At 44.1% G+C, this 17,793-nt stretch overlaps 2 protein-coding genes and 1 pseudogene across 2 annotated transcripts in view; all 3 read right to left on the reverse strand.

Annotated features, from left to right (window-relative positions):
• Positions 1-1,496: 1,496 nt before the first annotated feature.
• Positions 1,497-5,747, reverse strand: LOC109465490 (deoxyribonuclease-1-like). Its single transcript, XM_019762842.1, has 7 exons — positions 5,565-5,747; positions 4,569-4,657; positions 4,337-4,420; positions 3,961-4,079; positions 3,158-3,425; positions 2,533-2,629; positions 1,497-2,074 (listed from the first exon to the last, which is right to left on the reverse strand). The coding sequence occupies exons 1-7, from the start codon at positions 5,712-5,714 to the stop codon at positions 1,682-1,684; spliced, it is 1,200 nt and encodes a 399-aa protein (XP_019618401.1). The 5' UTR covers positions 5,715-5,747; the 3' UTR covers positions 1,497-1,681.
• A 2,123-nt stretch (positions 5,748-7,870) lies between these two features.
• On the reverse strand, positions 7,871-15,628 carry LOC109465498 (annotated as a pseudogene).
• Positions 15,629-16,137: 509 nt separating this feature from the next.
• The window catches only part of LOC109465489 (dimethylaniline monooxygenase [N-oxide-forming] 5-like), a 6,055-nt gene continuing 4,399 nt past the window's right edge, over positions 16,138-17,793 (reverse strand). The window contains exon 5 of the mRNA XM_019762841.1: positions 16,138-17,352. Within this exon, the coding sequence (XP_019618400.1) occupies positions 16,390-17,352 (963 nt within the window). The 3' untranslated portion in view covers positions 16,138-16,389. The remainder of the gene's footprint in view (positions 17,353-17,793) is intronic.

A 17,793-nucleotide genomic window follows, 5' to 3' on the forward strand; every position in this document is an offset into this window, starting at 1 on the left:
GTCTGCCTGAATTGTATATAACATGCCGTATTCATTTCTACATAGTTGATAGTTTGTGCAGTAGGAAAATAAACTGTTGTTAACATGCAGTGGGACCAAATCCAGTATTGTGATTGGATGATATACTGTACAGTAGACTGACACACATGGAAAAAAAAGTTGTATTTTTGTAATATGCTAAGTGTGCCTAGTACATGTAGGGCTGTGTACCTAATGTCATATTACATTTTATCACACTTCCCCCTGGCAAATACATGTACATTCCTGGACCTGAACATCTGGTGTACATGTACAAATGTACCTGAACAAAATAAAATGCTTTTTACACTAGAGATAGATAAATTGTATCTCAAAGTTTTTTTGGACAATTTAGCACTTGGAAATAAGGAAAACCTGTAAATATGCATGTATTTAGCTTAAGATTTGTAAACCCATACAAAGAGAATTATTTACCAAGAGAGTTGGCTTCCTGTATAACTAAAACATGATTGGCCAAACTTGTTTAGATCCATGTCTAGGCCTAGTACCTTCAGCTATACTTTGATTAGGTACACAGCTCCAGTGCCTAGTGTGTATACATAATGTTGCATTACTTGTGGACCAAGACCCATAGCCTTTTCCACGACCCAAAATTCAATGTACTGAAGAAATGACTTTGCCAAGCCTTCCCAAAATTGTAATAAATACTCAGTCTGGTAACTGTGATATGTGACAAACTCAATGATAATATATTCAAATGTCATTCTGAAAAGATGGAGAGTTATCATTGTAAAGAAAAATTACAAGTGTGAAAGGTAAGTTTGAAGATTAATCACTATAAACTATAACTCTTATCACTGCCCAGTTTTATTATATTAGGTTAATGTCATAAATGTAATGATAAGATTTAAATGTTTATACCCAAATGTCTTCTTTCAATTTCTGTGTCGCCTAGAGAGCTGGTTTTGTTCATTGTTTTTTTTTAAATCTTTTTAATTCCAAGTGCAGAACATCACCCATTGTTTATTTAGTGCTATGTTGTCTTGTATGATAAAAGATATCAGGATATGTTGTCATTGTAGTTCTTTTGTTTTGCACTAAAAAATGCTATGTACAAAAGATGGAAACTAGATGTTAGAAAAAGAATACCAGAACTGCTTTGCTCAAGAACATACAATGTGTGAATCATGTTGATTCGTGGTTGTTTATTCATTCATAGAGATTTACCACATTTGTGGAAGCATTGACTGTCACCTTTTCAAGATGTCAACCCAGAGACAGAACTGTTAAGGTTTTGCAAGAGCTTGTGTAACACAGACTAGGACAAAGGCAAATATGCATATACATGTAAAATGCAGAAAACTCGAATGCTAAGCTTTCATATTGTCGCACTTGCGCTGAACTTTCTGGGTCTCCTTAAGGTCGTTGATATACATATATTGTCGTATACGTCGCTACATGTAAGTACTGCCGCAAATTCACAATACCAGCTTTGTATTCCTGTGGTTTAGTACATGTAGCTTTTTTATTTTTGGCCGGAATTATTTTCTTCGACCGCGCGCACTAGTTTGGAGGTCTTCAGCAGGATGTCATCAATAAAATTAAGGCAGTGCGGCCTAACTAGTGCAATATGTGTTGTTCATGGAAAACGTTCTTCATTGTGTGTTTTTACCCAAAGTATCAGGTACTTTTGTTGAAAATGTCATACTACGTGTGACCTTACTTGGCCTGTGGATTTTTTGTACATGGTCACTGCTTTGGAAACTAGCATTCCCATAAGGAATGATACAACCACCGAAACTGCCAGAAGACCAGACCAGAGTTCTGTGCTCAGTGAGGCGGCAATGTAGTCTTGCACTACTGCATTTCCCTCGGTCGACTGTCCGGGTGTCGTCGGGTGGTTTTCTGTTGCTGTCGTCTCAGTGGATCCCTGCACGTGTGCAGTTCCCCCGGATGACGACAGGGGCGTTGTTGGCAGGTCCGGGATTTGAGTCGATGTCCTTCCGTCGGTCGTCGGTAGGGGTACACTTGTTGTCTCGACTTCTAACTCGTACAGATCCAGTTCTATCGGCCAGTGATCACTCACGTCATATGCCTACATAGACAGATATTTTAGGTGCAGGTCGTCACCAGCCGTTGTCAAACTCGTGAAATGCTAAACTAATTAACTACAGTTGGTTGGATATTGTAGCGCTGGCGCTGTGTACCTGTATATGTAGTTACACACAAACAGTTGTCCAAAGGCCTTTCCTTGTCAATCTCATAGTCCTTTTTTGGCAACGCCTCAGGTGCGGAGGCATTTGTTCCAGTACTACGATCGCTGTGAAAGAATTTCAAAATTTTGCACGAATGCGTTCCTATTAGGGAATTGGTTTTGAGGTAGCCTTCAGTCATATGGTATTTGGACTGAGAAGTAAAGGCCTTTGTTGCTTTGCATATGTAAGGCATCATTTTGGTCAAATTGCTGCTTTTTGCACGGAGAATGAGTGTTTTTCCTGATGTTCCATGTATGTTTTCTTGTTCTCGTATTGATAACAAATAATGTGATCTTACCAGGTCCTGGGTGATGTTAAATGCGTCCTTGTAGTTGAAGACAGAAGCCGAGCTCACGTCGGTTCCGTTCAGGAAATCTTCCCCAGCAACAACAAACCTGAAAAAGGCAAACAAACGTCGTGTACTACAGCTGGACAACTATAAAAACACACAGCTGGGTGGCTCTCAGCTTTCTCAGTAAGCAGGTAAGAATCTATTCATCTACTATTCGATAGGTGAAAAAATGACAAAACATGGCTGAGAACCAAATACTACGTACGTTGTTAACGCAAGAACGTTATAAGGACATAACCTATTTGATTTATGCAAGGCGTTTCCATTTTTTTATGGTCATAGGTTTATACCAACACTTGTCAGCTTTTTCCTTGTGATTCTGATGGGAGTTCCAGCATGTTATGTAACGTTAAAGATAAAATCATACGTTGTCAAAAGTTCACAATAACTAAACCAAACTACCCTCTGCTAATTACACGAGCCGACGTTTCGATGACCGTCTGTAATCTTCATCAGGGATAATATACATGTAACTGCCACTGGAGCTAGGTGTTATCTGGTTCATTGTTCACTGAAGCTAGATGTTACTGGTTCACTGTACACTAGCTTTGCTATCCTATGCTGTGCTAACCTGTCGTAAGCGCAGTCCGTGGAGCTGACCGTTGTGTCTGCGTCATTTCCGATCAGCCAGCTGAACCTCGGGTCCGTCCACAGCCGGATCTGGTCCCACTCGCCGGAAGTGACGTAGCTACAGTCGATGTTCAGGTCGCCAAGGACCATGACGTCATCGACGCCCCACCTAGCAACGGCGTCCAGGTAGACGTCATACAGGAGGTCTGTCTCCTGGACTGCCTGGTCCGGGGTCGTGTGGACCGGAATCAGGACAAACTCCTGAACGACTGAGAGAGAAAGAAGGAAAGACCGAGGGGTGTAAAAACTTTTGAGATATAATATACCTCCCAAAAAGTTTTGAAAGTTTTCACTAGTTTTGCTGAGATAACTATATCTGACACGTCGAGAAAGTTTAGACGCTCAGGTGAAAAATACATTATACATTGACAAAATAAACCAAACAACAAGATGAGATCTGAAATATAATTAGCAGACGATGCCAGATAGTTTGCCACAAATTTGTTCTCTATCTAGTGAATTGATGAGATAGCGACCCTCTATCTCATTAATTCACTTAAAAATGAATTGTCTATGTAGTGAAATTATTTTGTTATAGTAAAAAACGAAATACATTTGCACTGAAAAGAGTTATCACCAGTTTTCCAGTTATGCACGGGTTACGAATTGAAATTCCTATCTCAACTAAATGAATGTGATAAATAATCAAGTCTGAAGAGGACATAAACGTAAAACAGACAAAAATTGTCGACGGAGCTTTAGTCTCCAGTTATTGAAGCGGAAACGATATCCCATAATTCCCACCTGTTCGGGACGAGTTGAACCAGACGACGTACGGTTCCCGCGCAAAAGTGTCGTTCCCAGAGCTCTCGTCCCCATCGTCATAGTGATAAGCGCCTGACACCGACAGGCCAGCTGATTCCCTTCATATCGTATATGTCATATAAGGAAAATATTAATTATCATAGCACGCTCTGAAGATGAAGAAGAATGCAGACCACATTTTAAAAATGCATTATATACACAAGAAAGCAGTTACTCAAGCAACTGGATGGATTTTGAAAACTGTCAGACATCCACTACTTTCCCTCAATTACCAACGGAATCTGTATTTGAATATGTTTATTTTGTAGTATAGCGGTTGTGCTATCTCATAAGATGACTTACAATAAGGACTTACTTGTAGAAGAACGCATACTGCTCCTTATAACTTGTTCTGCCCAGACGGTCACTTAGAATCAGGGAGTAGGGGTTTTCTGTGCGACTGGGTGGGAAAAGGAGAATGTTTTATGAAGCTATCTTAACCAGAATTATGCTTTTATCTAGTTCTATGCCTGAGTAAGCTCGACTGTTACGTTTGTTACATACTCATTCAAAGCTGCAGTTCAAATAGAAAATATCTGAGTACTGACTCGTTGAGTTGATCCAGGAAGTCATATATGGCGGTCTGGGTAGAGTCTCTGATCTCCATCACCAGAAACAGGTCATATCTCTCAACGGTCTGGAGGCGCGAAACAGGCGGATGGCATTAATGCTTCAATACATGTATCATATCATAATCTAAAACCATAAACACACTAAAAATGCTGGTAAAACTGTTTCGCTATCTTTAGGACGGGAAGTCCATATCTGGTCCACTGTTCATTGTACTTGTCGACTGTCGAAAAGCTAAGGGGAATTTCCCCCGTATAAGTTAATGTCATTGTCAATAAACCTGTAGATACTGTTGGAAATAATCTTAATGTAATTTTTGCACTGCTCTATAAGATGTCGTGAGCCCAATACGCCCCCTTGTGGTACCAGTCGCCTGTTTACACTGCAAATACGCTTCGTCACAAACTGTCGAGCGTCAATTCACGGGTATCGGAGCGTGTCTGACAACTATCCGGAACACACAGTACCTAAACCGCCCCAAATATATCTGTGACCAAACATTTTCTTAACAAATATGTATGACTTTAAACAAACACAAGGAGCAATGTGGCCTAGGAAACTTCAACCGTTTTATTTACACGTAAGCAATCCGTTCTATTTGAGGTGCAGGTAGAACAATTTCTCTTCTTTGAGATGCAACAGAGCCTAACGCTTTGTTACGCCCACTTCACATTCACAAAGGAAAAGTCAAACGCTTTAAAAATCTAGACATTTCAAGAGCAAGAATTTGTTAAACTTTAAATATAGCGAGATAATATGCCTTTCTTTCGTCGTAGATCGTGCCCCGATTTTGATGCCTTAGAAGTTTCAACCAAGCTGCTACCTAACCAACCACCCACAAGGATCTAAGGCAGTCTTTTTAGTAACAAGACAGCTAAATTTTGCGGGACATATACACAACTATGTCCCAATAGTACCCTCAGTTTGCAGTTGTGACCTGTCCTAAAACTGTCACATAAACATCAGCAGCTTACCTGGAGCAAAATGTTGACTACGTCTGGCTTGGACATCTTGGACCTTCCGAAAGTCCGTATGTTAAAACTTCCGATCTTCAGACACGTAGCAAGGTGATACCCAGTCAGAGAAGCCAGACAGAGCAAAGAGAGGACACCAAATTTTCTCATGCTGACGTTCCAAGCTCCGCTGTTAGCTGAACAAACTGTAGGATCGACCAAACGTTTGTAAAACGTCCTTGGTTAAACTATTGTTCAACGTGAGTGACCCCCAGTAGCCTAATTCAGTGATTGGCTAAATGTTGCCATAACCCCGTGACAGCTTAGCTCCATGTATACACACGTTGACATGGGCACAGGGCCACGCACGCCCAAACCATGGCCCACACGCGATGGGCTATTTTTGCCATATTTACAATTCAGTGTCAGAAATGTGATCTGGCGCCTTGGCCCGATATACACTTACCAAGTTTCTAGCCTCCTTCACAGACTTCTGATGCGGTGGCGTTATTTTTTTCAGGGAGCGACGGTTTTGCCGCCGAGGGACTTTGCCGGGGAGAGACGGTTTCCGCGCATACCGCATCAGAAGTCTGCGAAGGAGGCTACCAACTTTTCCTTGTGTTCACCTTTTGCAGAGGACCTACAATAGAGTAGCAAAAATGCTACGCCGCAGGGCATGCATGTGTTTCTGCATGACCGATACGGATATCCAATGACATTGTAGTGAATAAGGGTTGTCAAGCTCATAGTTGCTATATCACCTAAGGTCATCACCAAGGTGCATTTGGTAATATTCTGATATTCTACACAATCACAATTGTAAACTGGGGAATCTGACAATGTGTATAGATGTTGTAGTGGGATTAGAACTTCCAAATAACAAGGAAGAGGAACAAGGTGATGGTCACAGAAAGGTCATGTTCACTAGTAGCTGCAGACAAAAGGAAGTGGAAGCTTGCTGCCCAATGTGTCATCAGGCACAGGAGGAACTAAGGTCTAAGGAGAGGTAAGGATTCTTAGACTTGCGGTCTGACTTTTGTGGTGTCTACTGGTCCCACGTATCCCTCCGGACTCCGGAGTGTTATCTCTCTCGCCATGTAACAGATACCTGATTTCACAGTCATTTGTGCAACAGGAGTGTTTAAATCCACAAGATTCTATATGGAGGCTTTTTAGGGAAGTGTTCTGACCAATCAGAGATAAGGGGCGTGGCCAGGTTTCATGACGTCAGGTCTACCCTCCAGAATCAAACCGCAAAACATTCATTACGTCTGTTTTGATTGGTTAATGCCCAGTATAAGCGCAATAGTCTTCCTTTAATACGCTTATTATTTTTATGGTCAAGAACGCATGTCTGTGTAAAAGGGTGACATCCAGGGGATGAAATGTCAACCAAGTTATGTTTTTCTACCGTGTGGCTACCTGGCTGCAAACGTTCAGGGCAGGGGTGTCAAAGAATCATCCGAATTTTATGGAATTCATACGAATCTTACGGAATACATACGATCCATTACTTGGAAACATACGAATTTTACGAAATACATACGATCCATTACGGGAAACATACGATCCATTACGGAATACATACGGTCCTCACTGGTCCTCACTAATTTGGTGGCTTGCGTCATGATCACGTGACCTCCCCGGCAAATTTCAAGATGGTGGACTCGCTAGCGAAGGTGTGTGTTTTCATTTCTCCCTACAATACCTTCTTGGCGCCCTTCATACCTCCTTAAATCATCTCTGAATTACAGATATTTTCTTTTGACTGAGCTCCAAATTTGCAAGTCTGTACATTGGACGCAAGAAGCGCTTTATTAAGATAATATGACTAAAAACAACATTGTCATTTTCCATCGGTTTCACTGAAGGTATAGCAGTAGACCGGTAGACTGGTTTATTTGTTACAAGCATGTTTAGGGCTAAATTGCACAGCTTTTGCAAAACATTATACAAATTGTGCCACATAATGATTAAAATACACGATACACTGTAGATTGGTTAAAATACACACTTGTAAATTGGTCAATAATACTTGTATACTAAAACTTATACAATTTATAACATACTTGGTTATTTAGATGTATGTGGATATAAAGTAATTTGAGCTAGCACCACAACCACATCCAGAAGCACTTCTACTACATTACATCAGCCAAGACATGGCTTTTTGGAATAATGTTTTATTGTTGTCTTATAGAACAAATCGCTTAAGCAATTTTAAATGTTTCTAGTTGGAAGGTATTTGAATATCCTAATCCTACCAGTAGTATTTATCTGTCAGTGTATGTATACCTGTATGTTCTTGTTTAAGTGTTTTTTTTTTGTTTTGTATGTTTTTGTTTATCTGAATAAAGTTTGATAATCATTGTATGCAACACAACTTAACCATAGCCTGGGAAGCAGCGCAGAACAGACTGTGTGCCGGGGCGCTACGCTCCTTGAAGCAAGCGGACCTGAGTGAGTGAGTGAGTGAGTGAGTGAGTGAGTGAGTGAGTGAGTGAGTGAGTGAGTGAGTGAGTGAGTGAGTGAATGAGTGAGTGAGTGAGTGAGTGAGTGAGTGAATGAGTGAATGAGTGAATGAGTGAGTGAGCTGTATGCGCAAAGACATATAACTCCATTAGGTAAGCAGGCAACCAGGACAATTATATGAAAGACGACTAGCGATAAGGTGAAAATTAGGTAGAAAATTAGGTGAGTCAATGTTTGTACTGGATCGGGAAGCAGTTTGATTTTTCCATCACGCATGCCACCATTGCGCAATGTTCATCGACTTGTTTCTGCCTAGTCCAAAACACGAGGCGATTCACAGCAGGTTCCAGATGAGGGCCAGGATCACCACCAGCACCACGAGAACCTTGAGAATTCCCGGGATTCCTGCTTTGTCGTCGTCAGGAGTCGGCGCGTGTCTTGGTTGGGTACTTGACCCGGTACATCTGCGTCTGGATCGCCTCCTTGGCGCCCTTCCAAGCCCCAGGTCCCACCAGGCGGTACTGGTACGGCGTGCACGGCCCGAAGTAGCACTGTAGGGCCAAACGGGGGTCGGAGAAGAAGAGACGAGCGAAGGTTGGCTTGACTCCGATTTCATCAGCCACTTCGTCCATCGCCGTGATGTAGTTCACTTCGACGGTGTGCCGCGGAGACGCGTAGAACAGCTGGGACAGTTCCGCCTTCTTCTTCTTGATGTCTTCAAGCATCACGTCTTGAAGTGGGAGCTTGGTGGTCCCCTTGAAGACCCTGGTGGCCCAGCGGCAGGAGATCTCTGAGATCGGCATGATGGCGCCCAGAGGCTGGGTCAGACCGATGATGCAGAGTGTGGGAGGGTTCAGCTTGGGAGGGAAGACGTACTTGTAGAGGGTGACGTCGTTGTTATCAACCTTTATCACTGAGTCGTCGACGAAGGCGAAGTCGAAGCGATACCCCGTGCAAAAGACGACGGCGTCGATGTCATCCTCGACCGTGTCGTCCTCGAAGACGACGCCGGTCTTGGTGAAGCGCTTGATGTTGGGCTTGACGATGATGGAGCCTGTGATCAGGCGGTTGGGCAGGTCGTCGTTGATCATGACGTGCTGGGCAAAGACCGCGTGCCTCGGCGTAAGGCCGTACACGGAGTGGTCAAAGCGCTGGGTGAGGACCTTACGTGCGAACCTCTCCTTGTACCACATCGGCAGAGCGTCGGCCCAGCGGCGAGTGGCCCAGATGTCGATGGGAAGGCCTCGAGACGAGACCCGGTTCGCCACCCAGCTGCCCCTTCTGGTGCTGAGGAAAAGCTGGGTAGGGAAATGAATGAATATGAAATCCCCAGCCTCTCTACTATTGAATGTGACTGTTGCTTTCGTGCTTTTGTGTATCTTTGTTCCAGTTTGTTAAGAGTAAAAAAATCTTACTAAAATCTGCTGGTAAAATCCTTAAAACATTTATTACATTATGCATTACCCCAATACATTATTAGGTATCAAAACCAAACTAAGATACCTGCTTGGTGTGTCGGCTGAGCTCCACGGCGACGTCACCGCCGGAGTTGCCGATCCCGATGACGATTACTCGCTTGTTCTCGTAGCCCCTGAAGTCCTTGTAGTCGTGGCTGATGGAAGACGCAAGATGCACCGTTAGCATAAGGATTAGGACGAGTCCGATTGGTTAATTTCAGAAATGCAGTTAGGAGCTTGAATGTTATTTTGATGATCGAACAAACTACATTGCTATACCTATGGGTAGTCTTCCCCTGGAAGTCGTCAATCCCTGGGAAGCTGTCTCTGGGGTAATGTGGGTACACATGGTGGCCTGTACACACCATCACTGCATCGTACACTTCAGTCTTGATCTCATTCTTCTCCTGAAAGAGGAGAGTGTGGATTTAATGTAGCATAATGTCTAAAGTTTTAAACCTGTAATAGACAATCGGCCCTAACAAATTAATGAAATATAAATCAGTTTTTTCCATATATGCCCCTTTTGTGATATGAAAAAAAAAGATGTCGGATCATGTAAGCCCTTACCTCATTAGTGTAGGTGATGTCCCACTGTCCGGTTTCTGCGAAGTCCTCTCTAGGTTTCACACTGTCCACGCGGTGCCGGAATCTGGCAGAAAGTATCAAACACGTAGTTTAGTCGTTGCCATTTGGTTGAATTTTTAGTGCGTACGCATACCGACGGAATGCTATATATTTACTGGAAGATGTGAAGGTCTGACTGGCATCATTTGATTTTAGACACAGAAGCACCCGTAGCGCAGTCGACTTGGTGGGCAACCAGTCTCATTGCTAGCCTGGGTACCATCCGGATTTCGCTCCACAACGCTCAAAAGATTTTTCGAGCGTTGCAGAGCGAAAATCCGGATGGTACCCAGGCTATTTCATTGCGCCCTTTCAGATCCTGTCGACAATGCCTTGAACTGCACCAGTTTAAAGCCAGTTGCTAATCAACAGCAGACCCCAACACGTTTACGGTCCGCCTTTCATATTGATCAAGCAGGATACAGCTGTCTCGTATCTCTAAACCTCCATATATGTGTTAGTGTCTCTTACATTACGTTTGCTCACGTCTGAGGGGCATGGAAGAAGTCAACTGTCACGCGAGAATAGTGCGTTGTTGTGAGCCGTCAACACCTGGAGTTTGAACTTTTAACAGCACGAATTCACGGCCAACGACCTCGTAACTCAGATATTCAGTTCTGGTGCTTGTTTCTCATCAACTTAAGGCTTATATTGGTTCTTAAATCCGTTAACCAAACACACAGAGGTCTGTCTTAATTTCTTGGTATCGAGAAAAATGGGATAAATTACACAGGATATACGGTCTGTAGATAAAACCGTCTTGTTTTTCTTGTTTGTCGAAGGGTACCTAAAGGGGCGTTGCAGTAGGTAACTCCAGGTTAACCCGCGTCATTGTGTCTAAACGCTCGTTTGTCCAATTGTAACATATTAACTACCAAGGTTATAGTTTATCTACGTAGGGCCAACTTGGAACAGCTGAGGCAACCAAGCTGTGACCTTCGCAAATACTTCTATCCAACTCAAAATTAGTATGTAGCCTTTAAAAGCACGCCTACCGAATATACAAAGAGGAAGAAGAAAGTTGTCTGTTCCATGACCAAGGCCATTGTCATCCTCACTGGACTAATTATTCAACTAATGCACGTATTTTACTGAGGCATATGGGATGGCGACGCAATATGTACATTACAAGAGTCTCTAAACTTACCAGATGTTGTTATGGCTAAAACAGAAGCAGAATGAGGAGATACAAGGTCACAATAGCTCTCACAAGAGGACTGAAGCTCGCACCAGAATGCTAGTTAATAGCACATTATGGCCAGGGTGTTTAGGCTGTCAATGGGAGAGATTGTTTTTTCTTTGCCAAATCAGCAAAATATGACCTCACCTGATGTGTTTCATTACGTCAAAGTTGTCTGCGTACATCTTGAAGTACTTGATGATGTAGGAATGGGGCATGTAGTTAGGATACTCCTTGGGGATGGGGAAGTCGCTGTAACACATCATCTCCTTACTGGTGTTGATGACCGTGGAGCGGTAGACGCTGGCAAAGCCGGGCAGGGCTTCCTCCTTGAAGTTCCAGAGTCCGCCGATGTCGGTTCCCTTCTCGAAGCAGACGGGCTGCAGCCCCTCGTCCAGGCAGCACTTGATGGCCGTCAGCCCGCTGGAGCCTCCGCCGATCACCGCCACTTTCTTCGCCATTTCTAGCAGTCTTAAATCGACTTTTGGGCGTTGTTTATGGTTTGAATGCGACCCAGACGTCTAGACGTTTGCTCGCCCTTCGGAGAGACGGCTTACGATTAGCGACGTGTCACCTGATTAGCTAGCATCGCCATTGGGTAGGGTCCAAGGTCAAAGACAACAAACTCTGACACACCCCTGCTGCATAGCGCGAAATACGAAAAGAAACACACGGTAAACACACAAGAAGCAAAGAATCTAATTCATTGTTGTTTGATTGCTAGGATAATCTTAGGATAAAATATATTTGCAAAAAAGGTTTTTAGCCTAAAATAAGTGCAATTGAACAGTCTCTCTCTCTCTCTCTCTCTCTCTCTCTCTCTCTCTAATTAGTGAATCGAAATGTGAAGGCTTTCGCCAGTCACATTAAGACTTGTTCTTGGGTCCCAATGAATTTACTAAGTGCTGTTCACTTCACTGTATGTATTTGCACTTGATCGTGAAAGGTTTGGAAGTGTGTACATCTTTTAGAGGATATCTTTAGATATGATTATTATGTTTAACCTGACTGCGAATTGACATTGTTGTCCCGGGTTTTGAGGGTGTGAACATACCTTTAGGTAAAAGATTAGGTAACAAACATGGATAAAGAACTGACATTATATTTGCTAGTACATGCATCTAAAACCACAATTTGTTGGTTACAGTTCACAAAGACTGGAAAGAGTTCTAACATGGATCTACTGAAACGGTCATAGAATATCGCGGATCATTCCAGATGGTTTACAGCAGAACGTTCCAGATGAGGGCCAGGATCACCACCAGCACCACGAGAAGTTTGAGAATTCCTGAGATACCCTCATCCTTTTCGTCAGGAGTGGCGCGTGTCTTGGTTGGGTACTTGACCCGGTACATCTGCGTCTGGATCGCCTCCTTGGCGCCCTTCCAAGCCCCAGGTCCCACCAGGCGGTACTGGTAAGGCGTGCACGGCCCGAAGTAGACCTCGAGCGCGAGGAGAGGGTCGGAGAGGAAAAGACCCTTGAAGTCAGGCTTGACTCCGATCTCCTTCGCCAGGTCGTCCATGATAGTGATGTAGTCGACCTGGACGGTCTGCCGGGGAGACTGGTAGTACCGTTTGGAGATGTCGATTTTCTTCTGCCTGATGTCGTCGAACATTGCGCCTTGCGGTGGGAGCTTGGTGGTCCCCTTGAAGACCCTGGTGGCCCAGCGGCACTGTATTTCTGAGATCGGCATGATGGCGCCCAGAGGTTGGATAAGACCGATGACGCTGAGAGTGGGAGGGTTCAGCTTGGGAGGGAAGACGTACTTGTAGAGGGTGACTTGGTTGTTGTCCGCCTTCATGACAGAATCCTCGACGAAGGCGAAGTCGAAGCGATACCCAGTGCAAAAGACGACGGCGTCGATGTTGTCTTCGACCGTGTCGTCCTCGAAGACGACGCCGGTCTTGGTGAAGCGCTTGATGTTGGGCTTGACGATTATGGCGCCCGTGATCAGGCGGTTGGGCAGGTCGTCGTTAACGGTTGGGTGCTGCCCAAAGACCGGATGCTTCGGCTTGAGACCGTACACGGAGTGATCAAACCGATGGTTGAGCCTCCGTTGCGCGAACCATTCTTTGAACCAGGATGGCAGGGCGTCGGCCCAGCGGCGAGTGGCCCAGATGTCGATGGGAAGGCCTCGAGACGAGACCCGGTTCGCCACCCAGCTGCCCCTTCTGGTGCTGAGGAAAAGCTGAGACCAAAAATGGGCCATACTTATTTGCAAATCGATAACACTAGGAAACATATTTGAAAAGCTAACAAACTTCTTTTTGGGTCCTTTGGAAAAACTTCGCTCTTACATCGAGTATCTCTATACTAGATTGGCATTTTAGACACTTTCCTATACTATATCATCTCATTACAATGTTTTGTTATTTAATAATGGAAATGGCACTACCTGCTTGGTGTGTCGGCTGAGTTCCACGGCGACGTCTCCGCCGGAGTTGCCGATCCCGATGACGATTACTCGCTTGTTCTCGTAGCCCCTGAAGTCCTTGTAGTCGTGACTTGTGACGAAAGCATTGAAACAAGACTATAACTGGACTGATTGATTGATTGATTCATTGATTGATTGATTGATTGATTAATTGATTGATTGATTGATTGATTGATTGCAAAATTCAACGGTCATCTGACAGTTCAGATGGAAGTTCGAACGTTGATTTTGCACATTTCAAAGGGCAAATAAGAACATCAATTGATTTTTGTTACCTTTTTACCTTTGGTTTATAGGTTAGAGTAGGAATCATAGATTCACCTTTGGTACGTACCTGTGAGTAGTCTTCCCCTGGAAGTCGTCAATCCCTGGGAAGCTGTTCCTGGGGTAATGTGGGTACGCATGGTGGCCTGTACACACCATCACTGCATCGTACACTTCAGTCTTGCTCTCATTCTTCTCCTAAAGGACGAAGTTGCTGATTATTTCATACCATCTAGCATGTTTGCTCAAGCTTTGTAAAACGTCTTAACACAATTCCATGGAGATTTAAGGTATAACTTGACATTTTCTTGCATTTATGCATGTAGGAGATCAAGATTTCCTGACGATAAAGACGCGTGTGTAACGTTAATGGATTACAGTACAGAACGTACCTCATCAGTGTAGGTGATGTCCCACTGCCCGGTCTCTGCAAAGTCCTCCCTCGGTTTTACATGGTCAACACGGTGCCGGAATCTGGCAAATAATATATATCAACGACTACATTGAGATATTGACTGTGCCTGTATCTTTCAGTTGCTAATTCTGTTCGACAACCACTACTAATGAATAGTCTAGAGGGTGTAAACAAAGTTGCAGAAGAGGAAAATGTATTGTTAAGAGTCGTCAATATTTGGGGTTTGATCATAAATATATATTTCATGGGTATATTGGCACAGATTCTTGATCAAACACACGGCCCTAGCCTGTCGCCATGTTGGCTTATCTATCATTTTAAGAATTTTTTTGTCCTCAGCTATAGCTAGTGCTTAGACTTATCTTCTTCGCTGATATCCAAACAGCAACAGGTTATATACAAATGGATAATTCCGTCCCTTTTTGACCTTCCTATCAGAGTGTACATATGGGGGCGTGGTAAAATGAAGGCCGCAATAGGTGCATTCCTATTCGCACCTCAGCGACCATATTTGCACAAGAGCGCAGTTCAGGTAGACCGATCATGTGAACATTGCCCCCCGTCTCTGGTCAAGACCATTTGACCTACTATCAGACTGCCACATGATTCACCAAGCTAGAGATATCATACAAACATGCAATGTTCAGAGCACAGAAGCTCGTATATTAAGTTTATATCGGGAGCAGTCACTAGGAAAGGTTGCTTACAGTTGTGATTGTTTTTCTTTTGTCAAATTCAGTAAAATAAGACCTCACCTGATGTGTTTCATTACGTCAAAGTTGTCTGCGTACATCTTGAAGTACTTGACGATCATGGAGTGGGGCATGAAGTTAGGGTACTCCTTGGGGATGGGGAAGTCGCTGTAACACATCATCTCCTTACTGGTGTTGATGACCGTGGAGCGGTAGACGCTGGCAAAGCCGGGCAGGGCTTCTTCCTTGAAGTTCCAGAGTCCGCCGATGTCGGTTCCCTTCTCAAAGCAGACGGGCTGCAGCCCCTCGTCCAGGCAGCACTTGATGGCCGTCAACCCGCTCGCACCCGCGCCGATCACCGCCACTTTCTTCGCCATTTCTAACACTTTAAACTCTACTGGTGTTTAACGTTGAATGGCCTCAATTGATCACGCAGAAGAAAAACAGCTAATAACAAAGACCCCTGTCAGCTGATTAGTTAACTGGTCAGTGGTTAAGGTCCAAGGTCACGGACTTTGGCACATCTCTGCTACATGGCGCGAAATATGAAGCAAAAAACGCGATTTTGCTGTTGAGTAAATCTGTTTGAGTCTGAAAAGACGTTTCTGAACAACAAAGCAGTTTATTTTTATTAGTAAAACAGTGACGGGCATAGCTGAAAGTTAACAATTAACTTCCCTCCTAGTTAATTACTCTGACTTATCTTGGTTTAAATTAGTTGTATTAGTTAATTACTCTGGCTTATATAGGTTTAACTTAGTTGTATTAAGATGTAAACATTGATTGCATAGAAGCATTTTCTGGGCGAACCATATTGTGTTACACAATGATAAAATAGTCATTCATTCATTCGTTGCACTAAAGCGTAAGGGTAAGATTCGAAGGATGCCAGAGTCATAAGGCTGTTTCTCTACATCCTAGCAATCGTGCTAGAAACGCTACCTTCTTCTTTTGGAAGTTATAACTTGCTATCTATATAGTGAACCCATTTACCGAGTCAAGCAAGTGAAGGCAGGAGTTACATGTAGAAGATGGCCATTTGGAAGCTTGAGAGATCAAGAACACATATCAAAGGCTAAAAAACAGTTTGCTACTTAGTAACAATAAGAAAAAAAACCTACGTTCTTAATACAGGCCATTGGAATTTTAAAAAGTTGAAAAGAGTTAAAACAAGGAAAGGCGTTCACGATAGATACCAGAATCCTCAGAACCTTAAAAGCCACCAACATCCTTGTGTCACCTTTATATGGGGTGGCACGAGTCTTAGTAGAGAACTGACTTGATCGTGGATTATTTCAGACATTTTACAAGAGGTTCCAGATGAGGGCCAGGATCACCACCAGCACCACGAGAGCCTTGAGAATTCCCGGGATTCCTGCTTTGTCGTCGTCAGGAGTGGCGCGTACCTTGATCGGAAACGTGATCCGGTCCCACTGCGTCTGGATCGCCTCCTTAGCGCCCTTCCAAGCCCCAGGCCCCACTAGGCGGTACTGGTACGGCGTGCACGGCCCGAAGTAGCACTGCAGGGCAAAACGCGGGTCGGACAAGAAGAGACGAGCGAAGGTTGGCTTGACTCCGATCTCTACGGCGACGTCGTCCAACGCCGTGATGAACTCAACCTGGATGGTATGACGTGAACACTGGTAGTACCGTTTGGAGATGCTGAGCTTCTTCTTCTTGATGTCCGCAAGCATCACCTCTTGTGGTGGGAGCTTGGTGGTCCCCTTGTAGACCCTGGTGGCCCAGCGGCACTGTATTTCTGAGATCGGCATGATGGCGCCAACAGGCTGGATAAGACCGATGAGGCTGAGAGTGGGGGGTTCCAGATTGGGAGGGAAGACGTACTTGTAGAGATTTACGTGGTTGTTCTCCACTTTCATGACAGAATCACCGATGAAGGGGAAGTCGAAGCGGTAACCTGTTGCAAAGATGACGGCGTCGATGTCGTCTTCGACCGTGTCGTTCTCAAAGATGACGCCGGTCTTGGTGAAGCGCTTGATGTTGGGCTTGACGATGATGGAGCCTGTGACGATGCGGTTTGGCAAGTCGTCGTTAACGGTGGGGAATTGGCCAAAGACGGTATGCTTAGGTTTGAGACCGTACTCGGTGTAGTCAAAGCGCCGGTTCAGGATACGCTGTGCAACCCTTTCTTTGACCCATAGAGGCAGAGCGTCGGCCCAACGACGGTTGGCCCAGATGTCGGTAGGAAGGCCACGAGACGAATTCCGATGAACGATCCAACCTCCCCTTCTGGTACTTAAGAAAAGCTGTTAAAGGAGAAAACGCATCACAATTCAAGTGCCAAATTTCGATAGCTGTACGTTTAGTATCAAACCAGATCATTGACACAAAATTGTACAGATATACATGGGGATTTTAGTTACTTTAGGAACGAAAAGTCTTGATTTAGTACACAATCTGTTAATTTGTTTGAAGAATTGTAAAATATGCTGCTAAAAGTGCAAGCTACATGTTTAATAACGCTTCATTATGGTCTTTTGTGGTTAACAGCATGGAAAGCTTCAGTGTCATACCTGACTAGTGTGCTGACTGAGTTCCACGGCGATGTCTCCACCGGAGTTGCCGATCCCGATGACGATTACTCGCTTGTTCTCGTAGCCCCTGAAGTCCTTGTAGTCAATACTGGTAGAAGAAACGTGACGCAGCATTAGAGATCGGCTAGTGGTTTAGTGTAGCTCCCTTTAGAA

The sequence above is a fragment of the Branchiostoma belcheri genome, unplaced genomic scaffold (genome assembly GCF_001625305.1).
Source record: "Branchiostoma belcheri isolate BF01 breed outbred unplaced genomic scaffold, Haploidv18h27 scaffold151, whole genome shotgun sequence".
Classification (NCBI taxonomy): Eukaryota; Metazoa; Chordata; class Leptocardii; order Amphioxiformes; family Branchiostomatidae; genus Branchiostoma; species Branchiostoma belcheri.